This window comes from Myxocyprinus asiaticus, chromosome 12 (genome assembly GCF_019703515.2).
Source record: "Myxocyprinus asiaticus isolate MX2 ecotype Aquarium Trade chromosome 12, UBuf_Myxa_2, whole genome shotgun sequence".
Lineage (NCBI taxonomy): Eukaryota > Metazoa > Chordata > Actinopteri > Cypriniformes > Catostomidae > Myxocyprinus > Myxocyprinus asiaticus.
Genome location: NC_059355.1, coordinates 8,544,282 through 8,559,936, shown reverse-complemented (window position 1 = coordinate 8,559,936; position 15,655 = coordinate 8,544,282). Strand labels below are relative to the sequence as shown.

The window sequence follows — 15,655 nt, the reverse complement described above, 5'->3', positions numbered from 1 at the left end:
TAGCAATCAACCATTTTAAGTTGTAAATTACAGGCAGGACTGGGGACAAGGGTAATTGTTCTGAGATATCTCAAAGAGGTCAGGAAACATGTGTAGGCCCTTAGGGGATGATTTAAATCTAGCCAATTATTAAACTTTGATGTGGAACTTTATGAACTCAAATGTTGTGGTCACCAACTTGTTCAATCTTGTTCTTTTCCAAGAAGCATCAAAGAGGTCTTCTAAGATGTTAGATTATACAGTACTCAATACTCAAATTTCTTCAAATATTTATTAGTGGTTCTTACACAGACACATAACCAGACAACCACAGTGGGCAATTCATTACAGGGCAGTTCAGTTTAAAGCAGCATGTGAATGTGCATTATGCAATATCACTTGCAAGTGTGATATTACTTTTCTACAACAGTTCTAACCTTTGACTGGCATTTCAGACACATGAGCCGCTTTTCCATCATCGGGCCGAACGGTTTTGAGCATGGTACGGAAAGGGTTACAGTAGCATTTCCACTTGAGCACGGTTCGGCACGGCATGATTATAAACAGTTCTCAGCCTGGAAATCTCGGCATGGTTGGCTAACCGTAATCAACTGTTCTCAGTCGTGCTGGTTGATTGGCTTTAGTATGTGGCGACTCGTTAAATGTATCTTCGTGATTTTATTATGATGGCTTAACTAGTATTGTAGACTAAATTTTTTTTCTACATGCCTTTATCATCAGGGAAGTAGATTACTAGCTCATTTAAACATCGCTATATTCTCATATTCTCTTTTCATTTAATACTTATATAATATTTTGTTGATAAATATTATTTTTAGCCAGTCAGGTAACGTTTACCCTTCTGCATGTTTGTGTCCGGTGGCAAAAACAAGCCCTCAGCAAATTATGGTAAACCTCTTACCTTTTTATCTTTACTTTCCTTTTTGCGATATGGTCCGTGTCTTTGCTCTTTGTTAGCAGAGTAAAACCAGGGAATAAAGCAGTCCTTAAAACTGGAATATGCAATTATCCTCCACACTCGACCCATAGACCTTATTCACGCTAGCGGCATCTTTGATTTTGAATGGGAATGACAACGAGGCTGTAAGGGATAGATTTACAATCTCTTCAATGGCACAAATGGTATAAAGCTGTATAAAGCACCTAGATCACATCTGATTTTCCACAACTCATGTTGTCTAGAGTTCATTGTATACTGAATGTTCTTGGAAGGATTTTTTTTCAATGTTTTGTCTGCGTAATGATCCAAAAACAATTTAAACTGCAGTGCAGCCCACTGAAGAAACTGTAAGTCTATCCCTCACAGCCTTGTTGTCATTCCCATTAAAAATCAAAGATGGCACTAGCGTGAATAAGATCTATTGTTTACCTCTAATGCCGTGGCCAAAAAAGGGATCTGTTACATGCATTCTCCTGATTTCACCACACCACAGTGGAAAAAGAAAGCTTAATCACGGAACGGTTTTCTGATGAGAACAGTTCGGCCTGATGGTGGAAAAGTGGCTAATGTGACCAGCTTTTTATACATGATCACATGGGAAATCGACATGTTGCTTCTAAATGCTTAGGTGCCCTGAAATTTACCCCATTCTGCCAGTTAGGTTTAGGGTTGGGGTTTGGGTTAGGGGGTAGAGTTAATATATGATATATTTCTATAGACTGTAAGAAATAATTTACAACAACAAATACACCTCGCTTTTGGCGCCACTCTGTGGTTATTTTCCCCAGAAACTGAAGGTCACACGTGGCCAACCAGGGTGCGATTTGTAGGGGGGATGGGAGGGATTTCCCTGCATCTGCCTCTGCTTTTGATATCCCCCTTCTGGTCGTAAATTTTTTATCTCCGAAGGGGATACGTTTTATCCCTGTTCCTATTCATTCTGAATGGATTTACCGTATCCAACAGTAGAAGGTGCTATTAAGCAAAAGCCCTATTTGGTCACGATTAGTTTTCCGAACAAATGTCTGACTGTAGATTAATTACTGTGGTAATACGTCTGTAATGTTTACAATCTTTCGATTCACACAGGATAAGGGATGTCTGTAGAGGTCCCAGAGACGGGTGTGTAAACTCACTGGATTTTCACATTGACATCACATGTAAATAACCCATCAGAAAATGTGTAGCTGTGATGATTAATTATCAAGAAATATGAATTGTGAACATATGCTGTAGCCTATCTGGGATTATTAGAAGAAATTGATTGGAATACCTGGAATACCTACCTAAATACAACGCAACTGGTGACATTAGCGAACCTGTAATCCTTAATTGCAATCTTGAATTAAAAATATGGACAATCTGTTTACATTATTTAATTTTTTTTTTCCCTGCCGAAAATGTGTTCCAAAACGAGAGGCTGCAGTGTCCGAACAACACTTAGAAACACAACATATCCCCCTTCACTCAGGCCAAATCACAAAATTACATGCTTGTGTACTAATTTCCCTAATCAAAAGAAAATATGCTGGTTTGTTTCTCTTTTACAGTACATGGGTAAATAAACACTTAATTGCATTTAATGCTTGAGGGAAAACATGATCCGTCCATACGCAACGGCCAGCGTTATCTTGTGAAGTGCATCTTTTTTTCTGGTATTTCTTATGTTAACCTTAACCTGGGATTGTTTTATTTGGATTTTTATAGAAGGTAAAAAACACTGAAATCTTTATACTGGTGCTGCAGATGATCAAATTTGTTATATGTTAGCTAATGTTAGCCCTGCAGCTAAATATTTGACAGCTAATCCTAATGCCTCCTGTTAACTGTTTAACATAATTTACAGTTAATAAGACAGTTAATTGTCAATACAGTTCATTATTATGATTAAATTAAATTCAGTTAAAATGATTATTTTCTGTGGTTTTAGTCTACATTTTAAGAATTTGAGACTGCTTTTGATATGAATTACACTGTCGTCTGAATTTCTACATTAAAATTTAAATGATGACATTCACATTGACATGTCCCCCACTCTGGTTTTTCAACAAATCACACCCTGCATTCAGCAACACTTCCAGCTTTGGTCACTGGGGGCAGTGATTCGAATTTGGATAAGCACAGACCGATTTCAGCAGCAGAACTTTCAACCTACTGTTCCCGAATTTACAGTGAGAGCAGTCTGGCTATTTAGTTTATATTTGCTACACCAATGAAGATAGTAAGAAAAGAAACCAAAGCCGTATCAATGTTTGCGTGAATTAGAAGTTTAAGTAGCGAACACAAGGGGGCAAATTCACTAAACAGTTGCGCCACTTTTATGCATGCTATTTCAGTGCAAAACCTGGCTTTAAATTATTTATTTATTTAAAGTATTTAAATTAAGTCATTGTCAGTCCTTTCTGCACAAATGTTCTCCATTCTAGGGAAATTAGGCTTATTATAGATTTCGCTTCATTCCAAAAAACTGCATAAAGGCAATTTACATTGCGCTCTTACTACCAGATGAAAGCAGGCAGTAAAATGAATTTTATCTAAAAGAGATGTTTGTAAACATTTTCTATAGATTGTATCAGCAGTAATTTATCAAATAATGATCAAATGATGGAGAAAAGCATTATAAACTGGCATGTATCCATATGCGCAGTGTAGTCAAGCACACTTGATGATTAAAGAGATGATTCAGGTGTCTGGATCATAACAGTTAGTGATGTTGTTCAGTCCTGCCAAAGTGAGTCAGTTAATAGTGGTCTGCTGCATCCTTTGCTATATATAATTCAGAATCTGTATGCAAGATTGGAACTGTACGTACAAATTGCATTCTGCAGCGATTTTGTGGCCGCTTTTGTCCCACTTTATATTAGTTGTCTTTAACTACTATGTACTTAAGCATTTGATACAATGTACTTTTAATGTACATAAGTGTTGTTGTATTGTACTTACATTTAAAGTATCTGCATTAATTATATTTGTAGTTACACTGTTAACCTCACACCTAACCCTAAACCTAATCCTAACACAACCCATACCCTAAAACCTAACTTTAACCCCTAACCCCAACACTAACCCTACTCCTAAACCTACCCGTACCTCAACTTCATTAGAAGCAAATGTGAATCTTGTGAGAATCTTGCAGAACAACATGTAGTTACACAGTTAATACATTGTATTGTGTGCATTTTAATGTTAGTAGGACACCCAATATAAAGTGTGACTGGTGCGCTTGCACCATCGCCTGATCTGTATAATTCCTTTAGTGTATTGGCCGCTAAACCAGCGCTTTCATCGGACACAATGCATTCTTAGTGAATTCCACGCATAGTTTTACAAAAAAGTGAAACATTACCTTGGTTTTATACCTAATATGAGCACTTTTGGTACAATCCAATAGGTGGGCTGGCCAGGAACTAACTTGTATAATAATAAATAAAAAACATTATTTATAAATGTCTCCTTGTGGTCAGCAAAAGTCACAGAAAGTCCAGTTCCTTATTTCAGTTCAATAACAACTGAGTATGTTTACATGGAAACCAATGCGCTAATAACTATCAAAAATCATCTTATTCAAAGAATCTGACAACGCAAGAGCAAAGCCTTTACATGAGACTTGAAATCATCGGGCTATTCTCTGCTTTTTACATAAAATCGTGAACAATCATGCACACTTCTGCACATTAGAAAAACTGGTAAGAATGCCGGTAAAGGTGTTTAAATTACATGCAAATCAAAATCAAGGTGATGGGCAAAAACGATGATAAAGGAAAAAGGAAAACCATTTAAGGCTTTTACATGAATTTACACATTGTCACCTTATTAAGCATTATCAATGTAAGATTGTGCATGTACTGTAAACCCACTCAATGATATCACTTCAGGGTGAACTATTGTTTTAAGTCAACAAGGATTGCGCAATGGAAAAATTTCACAGACTAATTAAAAACCAGTCACAATTGGGCAACAAGATATAACTCCATCATTTGGTTAGTCTCTTTTTTAGGGTAATTGCATTTCTCTGAGCACTTTAGCCAACAGCATGTGTAAGAGAGAAACAGGTCTCAGGGGATGTAAAATAGGTCATTTTCCTGCTTTGCTCTGGGCCATTGCTGTTTCCTAGCTGCTGATTACATAGATGCTGGCTTTGACTGGCTGATATCTAGGCCATTCTCTTTAAGCAGAGCTTGTAGGTCTGGTGGTGAGTCTATTTCCACTGGGACAGATGTAGGGGGGTGGGGGGGGGTGGCTCTGTGTGGGTAGAATTAAATTTAAGTGACGACTTTAGACCATGTTTCCCGGTTATGAATGTTCAGAATCTTGTATATTAGGGATGTCCCGATACCATTTTTTTTAGAACGAGTACGAGTACCGCTACTTTTTTTAGTACTCGCCGATACCTAGTCTGATACCTGTTTTTTTTTTTTCTGAACTCAATATCAGCAGTTTATTTCAATTTTATCATCAAAATTGTGTTTAAAACTTTAATCAAATGAAAGTATAACAATTAATTTTCAACATAACATTTTATTATTTTTATCAAATGAAGTGATTTTATACAGAACCTCACAGCACAATCCTAAATACAACATAGGAGTTATATTTTGTCAAATAAAGTGCTGCATAATAGAGCATCACAGATGTGAGATATTGCTTAAATATAATACATTTTACTATTGCTTTATTAGTAGTAGTAGTAATAGTAGTTGTAGTATAACAGTGAATATTACATAAATATACAGTAGTGATTTATTTCTGTCATACTTTTTTCATTTAAATTGAGCTTTTATTTTGGTGGAGCTTTTATTTTGAAGTGTTTCTGTGTTATTAAACCAAGGAGCTCTGACGTAATCACGGCAGATTCCCAATCCGGAAAAGCTGGTTGCTACGTGAATCATAGTGATTATTAATAAATATATAGTCTGTATATGACTCGTGCTAAAAAGTTAATTAGCGCTCTCCCTGCTGTCATCTGCTACAAACAGAGTATGCGATGTTCATAATAGTTTTTTCCGTGTATGAGCTAAGGATCTCTTAAAGGTATGAGCAGTTTGTGCCTGCACAACACCGGCTCCAGAAATTCACAAGCACTCACATTTAAAATGCTGCATGTACAGACTATATATTTATCTCATTAAATCGCAGCTTTTGCTGTTAAATAATCTCACTAGGACATGGCGTGAAATTAATCTGTGTGCTGAATGTTTACGTAATGACATTCTTACATCAGATGGTATCGGTTTTTGGTACCGGAGCATTTTTACGAGTATTGCCGAAAGTATTTCTCCCATTCGTTTTCTCAGTATGCCATTAAAAAGATTCCATGTTAAATAGTTTTAAACCTTGACCCAAACCAACCAGCATTGAAATTAAACAATAATATTACAACTTTTGATTTAAAGCAAAAATGTTTTGGAAAATCATAAAAAAATAGTCAAATGTACAAGACTGTGTACATAACGTATTCTATGAGGCTGCAAACCACTCATTTCATGAAGCGTTACAAATCGTATTAGAAAACGCAATATACAACTACAATATACCACAAATACAATATAAAACTACTGACTATAAGCAATTTGCAGTGCTTTTTGAGAATGAATGCTGCTGAGCTCTTTCGCTGCCATTCCTGTTTCCATGGTCTCGTGACACCTATGATTGGTGGATCTCTCTTTAGGATTATGGGTAGTGTAGTTCTAATATAATTCATTGGGTATTTAGCAAGTAAACACTGTTTTTTATAATGATTTTTATGTTGAAATCACACTTACTTGTGTTTCTACCAAAGCATATAAACAATTAATTAACCCCAGAGTTTATAGTAGGTCTGTCTGTTGAAGTTATATGTATGTTATATGTTATTTCGAAACATAACATTTCTCTAAAGAATAAATTAATGTCTTTTTACTCTCAATACCTTTCATACAACCCACCAAATCAACCTATTCTCATAGAATTAACTTAGCTATAACTACATTTTTGCAAACAGAGTTTTACGTGCCGCGTTCTGTTTCGGAGCAGATTTCTGGTGAAATTAACACTAGAGGCGCTGCAACAACTGTGCATTTTATTCACTTTCACACAAATCATGAGTACAATAGCTGATTATGTAGAGTTGGGGTACTCGAGTTTGGACTCGGACTGTAGTCCGAGTCACGAGTCCAATTTTAATGGACTTGGACTTGTCACGGACTCGGATGTATTTTTACTCGGACTTGACTCGGACTCGAGCCTTTTGAGTCCAGCTGAGACCATGACATTTGTGATGCAATGAAAAAAATAAATAAATAACAAAACACATCTCTGTCTGCATGCAGCTCTATTAGCCCCTGAAGTTGTAGACATAGCTAGAGTTGTTTCACTGTTTAAGCAAACACACACACACATACGCACGTGCACACTCATCATTCAACCAATACGCTTGAATGTTACTACAGAGACTGCTGTATAACATTGACTACCAAGGTGGCTGGCATGATGAAAACATAAAGACGGTTATGTATCTAATGTAATAGAAACTAAACAAGGCAGTTTCACATGACATGGGACCTGACAACTGGTAAAATTGCATGTGGCGTTTGGTGCTCGCATTGCGGTTTCATCATGGTTAATAATTTAAAATCAAGAACTTCAATGAGTCAAGTCGCCCACATCATGTCTCTCACAGTTTACTAAAAACAGCATATAGAAATAAAAATACATAAAAATATTATTATTATTGGAAATTAAGAATTTTTAGGTATAATGTGTCTACACATGTAGGCTTCTTTAGTATATTGTGGTCGACGCAGTGTTGTCAGCTTGAACTGGTCCATAATAGCTTAATGAATTAACTGTGTAACTTTTTAAATAGTCGGGGGAAAAAAGCGTTATTGCTAAAGCAGACAGCAACTCTAAACAGATAAACGGAACATATTTATTATTGACTGACTATTTTCAAAGCATTGACGAGCTGCTTAAAATACATTCTTTTACAGCATTTGTCCACCATTCACAACATTCCACCATGCACAATAAAATATTAGGATATTTTGGGCAGTGAAATGTTTTGTTTATAATTTAATTATAGACTATAAAATAAATGTATTACTTGATGACAGAGTTTGTGTATGAAGCTTAACTTCATGTTACGAGATGAATTTAGTTGGTTATGATGTTTTTATTTTAAATGTTTAGTTTATTTAATTTTATTTTTATTGTAAACCACTGGGTAACTTATGCATGTCTTTTTTAGCCTACATCTCTGACATTTTTGAAGGGCAATTCTGTTAAATTTATGACTCAAAATTATTATTCTCCATGTTTTTGCGGTTAAAGAGGAGCTCAATGAAATTTTCTTTCGTTGGTATTTAAAGAGTTCAGACTGATTGCAGACCAACGCATCTGCCACTCAAGCAAATATCAGTTATTATAAATTTTTTAATATTCTGCAGCAGCTGCTGCGAGACGCACACAGACGCATCAGGGATTTAGGTACATGAGCAGCACGCAGAACTGCCCTGCATTGAGCAGTTCCCTGCAAATTAACTAGAAAATCATGTCCGTGATGACATAGCCCTAATATTATCAGTGGGCTTTTCCAGTGTTTTTGGATGTAGCATTTGCTGTCAAATCATGAGACGTAACTTCTCAGCGAGTGCTAATTTCTACTGTATTAACTCATTTGTATGTACTGTATTTTCCCAAATCAGTCGGCAGATAGAGAAAAAAGATTCAGACATAAATCTCAGTATAGACTATTATTTCTTTAGATAGGGATCATTTTAAATAAAACTAAATTAAATTGAACTGACAAATTGAGAATGAAGTAGAAATAAAAACTACATTAAAATTCGAAACATAATAACCTTGGTTGTAATGACTAACGCAGCTTTCACTTTCTTTAGTCTATGTTTAAGTGGAGGGGAAAAAGCAACAAATAATTTAAATGTCAACAGAACGCAATAAGAAGTGTGTTGAAGGACAGTTTCGTCTCATACACCTAAAACATATACTTTCATTCTGAAACCACTTTGAAGTTTGTTCAGCAGGATACTAATCATAAAATATATATATGAAAGGCAACAGAGGTGTTTTTGTTACATATATATTGACAAACTGTTTTTCTTAGTGAAGTTTAAAATAAGCTTAATTTATTAATATTTATGTTGAGTTTACGGTTACAATTTTAATTCAGATTCATGAACAGATTCATTCGGACTCGACTCGGACTCAGCCTGTTATGGACTCGGTCTTGAGTCCGACTCGGCCCCTTTTGGACTTGGACTCAACTCACTCGATTGTTTAAAGACTCGGACTTGACTCGAACTCGACTATGGTGACTCGAACCCAACTTTATAAACACTTATTTTTCGCTCTGTTACTCACACACTGCTATGTTATGATATTGAAAGACTTTTAGTCTAACGCAGAATTTGAAAAATGGCACATTTTGACACTTGTATATTACAGACCATCTACATTTTCACACTTATTCCAACATGATTAGCTTCCGCAGTAGCTCACCTCATAGCATGTTGGACTTGGAACTCAGAAGACTGAGGTTCGAGCCCAGCCAAGCAAACAAGCTGACACGTGAGACAAAAGTGTCATAGAAGTGACACAAAATTACACGGTTGCTTCAGAAAATATACTTTTCATATCGCATTTCCTTTTAGGACACTATCTGTTAAGTTTAGGTGTTGGTTTAGGGTAAGGATGTCTGTTTTGTTTACCTCTCATTTGCTTTTAGGACAATACTGGTTAGGTTTAGGTTAAAGTTTTTGATTGGGGGGGGGGGTGCGTTTTACTCATTAAAACCTTCATTCAACTTAAAACCTCGTCTGATTATGATACCATTTCACTCACTTTTGGTGCCCCCCATTGGACAATTCACTGGGAAACTGCAGCAAAACATGTAATGAAGCACATAATTTTGTATTGCAAAAATGTTTCCACAGTTATGTAATTTTGTGAGATTAGGCTGCTCTATTTACTGTAAATACTCCAAAAGACTTACCTGGTAGTATGATTTGATATGGTAAATGAGAACAGACAGGTTTTGCGCTCTCTGACCGACGTCATTGTTCACTTTGTTTAAACTCTGAGCAGTGGCTTTGGTATTTCTGTGGAAAAAAAGATATGTTAGACATGTATTCCTGTATCATAAAAATCATAAGAAGTAACAGGGACATTCTGTTTCTTAAGACCTGTTTAGTATATTAACCTGGGAGAAGGGCAAAAGTAATAATAGCAACAAAACACAATCCATTCATGCATTCTGTTTTTTTTTTTTCCACATGACTTAATGCCTGAACTACCCAGCACTGAGGCACAGTCAGAGCCAAAAGCAGCAGTTCAGTTAAATTCACACAGTGGATCTCAACTGGAGGACCCAGATTTAACATGGGACAAGTGGAGACCCATAAACACAAAAAAATGTGTATATCATACAAAAGTTAACAAAAATGTCCTTAAAATCAAACATTTAAATGTATTAATATTACCATGAACTTCACAGGCCCAACAATATGTAAAATTGTTAACATGACATAGGCTGAATAAGAAAAAAAATGTGTGGATGCATAAACAAGCAGATTGGCTCTATCACTCCACTCTCTCCTCTCTACCAATAGCTGGTGTGTGGTGAGCGCACTGGTGCACTATGGCTGCCGTCGCATCATCCAGGTGGATGCTGCACACTGGTGTTGGTTGAGGAGAGTCCCCTGTTCACTGTGTAAAGCGCTTTGAGTGTAGTGTCAGAAAAGCGCTATATAAATGTAACGTTCATTCAGAAGTGTGATTTACCAGTCTAACACATGGAACAAACAATGTCCCAAAACATTGCTTTAGCATTAGCCATGTTAATCAAGAGACAGATTTAGCAACAAAATACTCTATTTAGTATTTTAACCCTAACCCTTGCATCTAGTTACCTTAACTTAAATAGTTAAGCTCATTCTATATGAACATCAAGTTAAGTGAACTTATTTACACAAGTTTTGGAGACACTATTACTCAATTCAATTGAGGGAACAAGTTTACTCAATCAATTGAGTAAAGTCCACTTTTTAGGGTTTTCAGCAGAGGTTGACCGATAGTGGATTTTGCCAATACGATAACTAAAGTGGTGGAAAAGGCCAGTACATTTTTTAAAACCGATTTATAAATGCTATAATATGCTAAAAACAATTCTTTCCTTACTATGACGGGCACAGACATTAAGGCTACAAGAGTCCAAAATTAATAAAATCCCAAAAGCAGTTTATTGTGCAACCAAAATCCCAATAATAACCAGAAAAATTATGATTTGCTGCATAACATGTCCCGTTTAACTATAAACAACTATAAACAAGCCTGAAATACACCAAGAATTATTTGGCTTCATTACAGTGCTCTCTATATAAATATTTACCAAATTAAGCTTTTTATAGTCTATATATACAACAGGTGAAGAGTTTTGTATGTGTATATTTCACCAGATGCGGTTTATTGATAAGGAATAAAAAAATGAGGGGGAAAAATATCCCAACTATCGGCATAGATTTTTGCCGATAACCGATTGTGCCAAAAGCAACTATCGGCACCGATTAATCGGTAAAACCGATATATCGGTCTAACTCTAGTTTTCAGTGTTACAGCTTGTTTGGATTCACGGCCTTTGACGTCAACAACAAAAGAACTGGGAGCCATTTTCTCTTCCCTTTTAAAAGATAATAAGTCTATTTATTTTACTATCCTTACTATGCATGATTTAAGTTTAGTTGCATTTTATGATATGCATTTAGCATCTTTTCCCTACTATCCGTTACCCTATCAGAACTGTCCTGTTGAAAAGCACTGCTTTAATTGTCTCTCATCTGCCTGCTTTGCTTCATCCAGCAGATCATGGTCTTAGCCATAGTGACCTGAAACGCTGCTGTCCCATGGTGGTCCCTGCGACCATAAAAAAAAAAAAAAGTCGATCAAACAAACTAACACTAATCCAAGAGCCTCCCCCAATCCATATGATTACAGAGGCCAGCTTCATATACAGTTTACGCTGCAAAAACACTATTTTAAATCATTATATTTGTATTGTTTTCCAGTAAAAGATATCTAAACATGTTTAAAACAAGATGCATTTACTTCAGAGACAAAACTGCATAAGATATTAAGACTTGTTTTCAGAGAATATATCTTGAAGTTTATTTAAATCTAAAAAAAAAATATTATGTTGACAAACAATAACAAATCTTACACAGTTTTGTTTGAAGGATATGTTTTGATATACACTACCAGTCAAAAGTTTTGAAACACTTACTCATTCTTTATTTTATATATATATATATTATTTATTTATTTATTTATTTATTTATTTATTTTTTCACATTTAGAATAATAGTAAAGTCATCAAAACTATGGAATAACATAAATGGAACTATGGGAATTATGTTGTGACTAAACAAAATCCAAAATAAATCAAAACTGTGTTATATTTTAGCATCTTCAAAGTACTCACCCTTTGCCTAGAATTTGCAGACATGTATTCTTGACGTTTTCTCAACCAACTTCTTGAGGTATCACCTTGGGATGCTTTTTAAACAGTATTGAAGGAGTTCCCATCTATGTTCGGCACTTATTGGCTGCTTTTCTTTATTATTTGGTCCAAGTCATCAATTTCAAAAAAACATTTTTTTTTTTTTTTTTATTAAATTTGAGTTTTATAATGAAATAAATTAATATGGTGTCACAATTATAGTTTTGTCTACAAAACTAATTTCAAACATTTAAGCATACGCCATTGAACAAGGCACTTAACTAAGTTTTAAACTGCTTTGGAGGAAAAGTGTCAGCTTAACAAATGTGTGCTTAAAGGGTCCTTTTTTGTAAATACGTGCCAGACTTTGAATGTATGGAAAATAAAAGGCAGATATAAATAACAACCTCAACTATATTCATGACTTATTCTGAGTTGACTGCTGGGATATAACTGTGTGTTTCTCTGTTGACATACTCACATTTGGTTCATGACCTTGTTTAAGAAAATGCCATCCACTAATTCAGTGTATTCAGAGACCACGTTCCCTTCTTTGTCACCTAGTCGACCAAAAGTCTTAACCTTTGGAACAGACACAAATGGGCAGTTAACATGACATGTCAGGCATTAACAGCAGTGTCATACATTGTGACATGCTATACTCCATAGAAGCAGTTTATTTAACTGTAAAATCTGTGCATAGTTATTAGACATGCCATTGTTATGACCTCTATAACAGTACATGCCTTTATGAGCTATATTACTATCATTTAGAGACTACATTGATTTTTCTACTTTTAAAAATTAATTTGTCACACAGCAGCACCATTTAAGCAAACTGTAAAAAGTCTAAAGTGTGATTAAAAACCATTTATTTCGATTTAAATAAAAGTGAACTATATGATGAAGGTAGATTTTAAACGAAAGGTTGAACTGTGTTCCACAGGACAATGTCAGGTTGGGGCAAGTTGTCACATTTTTATTGGGGCATGTTGTCACATGTTTTAAATGTTATGAATTTATGCAATTTTTTGAATGTAATTGGATATAATGTATTTATTGAACAGTTAGCCAAAGGACAATTCCATGAAAATGTCAACTATACCATGGAAAAATGGCGATTTCAATCTTATTTTAATTCATCATGCAGACTTGATGGGTAATATAACATGATATAATATATCTCAGATGTCTAAGTCTGCAGATTTCAAAGCATTTTGTATGGTTTCCCCTCATGATGCAAGTGCTGCTTTCACAACTGTCACTTCCGTAACAAAGAGATGTCACATCCTTAATGCCTGTTTTTCCCCATTTATGTAAAAACGACAATGAATAAAAAATAAATATTACATGTTCTTTGGAGTGCCCACCCTCCTACATTATGTGGCTATTATTATTTCTGGATTGTGCATTTCAATTCACAGAGTTTTTACAAAGTGTGTGTGGCCTCCCAAAAACTTGTGTCCATTTTTGTCACATCTATAACACAAGTTCATTTCCCGATCTAAACTGGAAATAAAAACTTGTCCAGACTAAAACTTTTCTGATGTCTGATCTGGAGTCTATCTGTACGGTTCTATGATTATACATAAAAATGGTTTGATATACTGGTAATGAGTACTTTATATATGAAGTTAAATTTCACATTTTCAGAGAAAATGTCACATCCATAACGCTGGAATTGCCCCAAAACAATAGTTTTTTTTATATTTTTCAATGTTACCTTTTACATTTTTATTTGCTGTGAGTTTTAGAATTGCTTTACTGTAAAAAAAAAAAAAATAAAAAATAAAAAAAAAAAAAAAAAAATTGGCTATATAAAGGCATTTTCCATTGTGACAACTTACCTCATATATTGTGACAACTTGCCCCACTATTGGCCCACACATGTTTCTTTTTTCCTTTGCAATAACGGAGAAAATGTTTAAGAGTTTTTTCTTGTTAGCCAAGATGTGCCAATTATTAAAAATAATCCTAATTTTAGGCCTACTGGAGTACAGTTTATAAGTTTAGGATGGCCAATATGATGTAAACAGTTGTAATAATGAAAAACACACATATGATCTTCCACTACAGATAACTGCGATACCAACTGATACATTATCTGATCATTTGAAACACATTATATGTAATATTTTACATGCAACAACAACAAACTGGAAAAATGCAACTTACCCAAGTGACAAGAGGGCTGTTCATGAACTGCTCTAATATGACTGGAATTCCACCCTCCATATTATATTACACGATTAGTGATTCACTTTTCAGATGGAACCTTATGATGAAGAAACCTCAGAGAGGAATAATAATAAAGCAACAAATCCAGAACTGTTATCTCAACCCGCTCCACATGAGGAAGAGTAATAAAGCTGCAACATTTTACAGAAAAGAAAATCTGCAATTCACTGCGACAAGTTCATATTCATGCTGCTCATTCCTCTGCACTTCAACACACTGGTCTCGGTGGTTTACTTGAAAATAAACGCAGATTGTTGCTGTTTAAATATTCCATCATGAATGCCGCATCCTTAAGCCCGAACTGCAGTGAGCGCGAGGGTGTTGACTTCTGGAGATCCATCAGTGCATGTGTGAAGTTATAAAGTAAGACCAGGGACAAAATGACATATAATTTAATAGCGGAATTAATCAAAGAGATCATCATGGTGATTTATTGTTCTTCTTAAAAATACATAAATAAATAAATAAATTCAAATTGACTCTAAAATAAAAATTGATAAACGTTTTAGTGGGTATTTATCATGTTATTCTGCGTCCCAGCAGCATCCGTCTAATCTGGACAGCAGTAATTCCATAGCAAGAGTGTAGAACATCTCTGACCTTAATCTGTTACCATAACAACGGCAGCCGACCCCCAATCAACAGTTAAAATATAATAACTGGCTAATTCAGTATAATCTCTCATGGTCTGCGCTTTAATACGTAATAGAAATAAAGATGGTACATAATGACTTCAGTAATATCCTAATAACTTAAGAAAAGCTCAGATTAAATTTTGGTGAAGGATGTCTTCTTTAGCTTACAAGGACAAACTGGCTTACTTGCATACAATTTGTTTGTTTGTAAGATAATGCATTAAGGTAATATCCAATGCTGACGTTTAGATTTATTACGAGTAAACTACAAATCAATCTGGTTTAAATTGGTTTAATTGTGCTGTGCACATTAATGTTTTGGCGTCACCTGGCGGTCAAATGGAGAATTTCACT

General features: G+C 35.1%; 1 protein-coding gene across 1 annotated transcript in view; it reads right to left on the bottom strand.

Annotated features, from left to right (window-relative positions):
* Positions 1-14,710, bottom strand: part of LOC127448696 (girdin-like) — a 60,236-nt gene extending 45,526 nt beyond the window's left edge. The window contains exons 1-3 of the mRNA XM_051711423.1: positions 14,604-14,710; positions 12,910-13,010; positions 9,930-10,035 (exon numbers count right to left, since the gene is read on the bottom strand). Of these exons, the coding sequence (XP_051567383.1) occupies positions 9,930-10,035; positions 12,910-13,010; positions 14,604-14,663 (267 nt within the window). The 5' untranslated portion in view covers positions 14,664-14,710. The remainder of the gene's footprint in view (positions 1-9,929; positions 10,036-12,909; positions 13,011-14,603) is intronic.
* Positions 14,711-15,655: the final 945 nt, after the last annotated feature.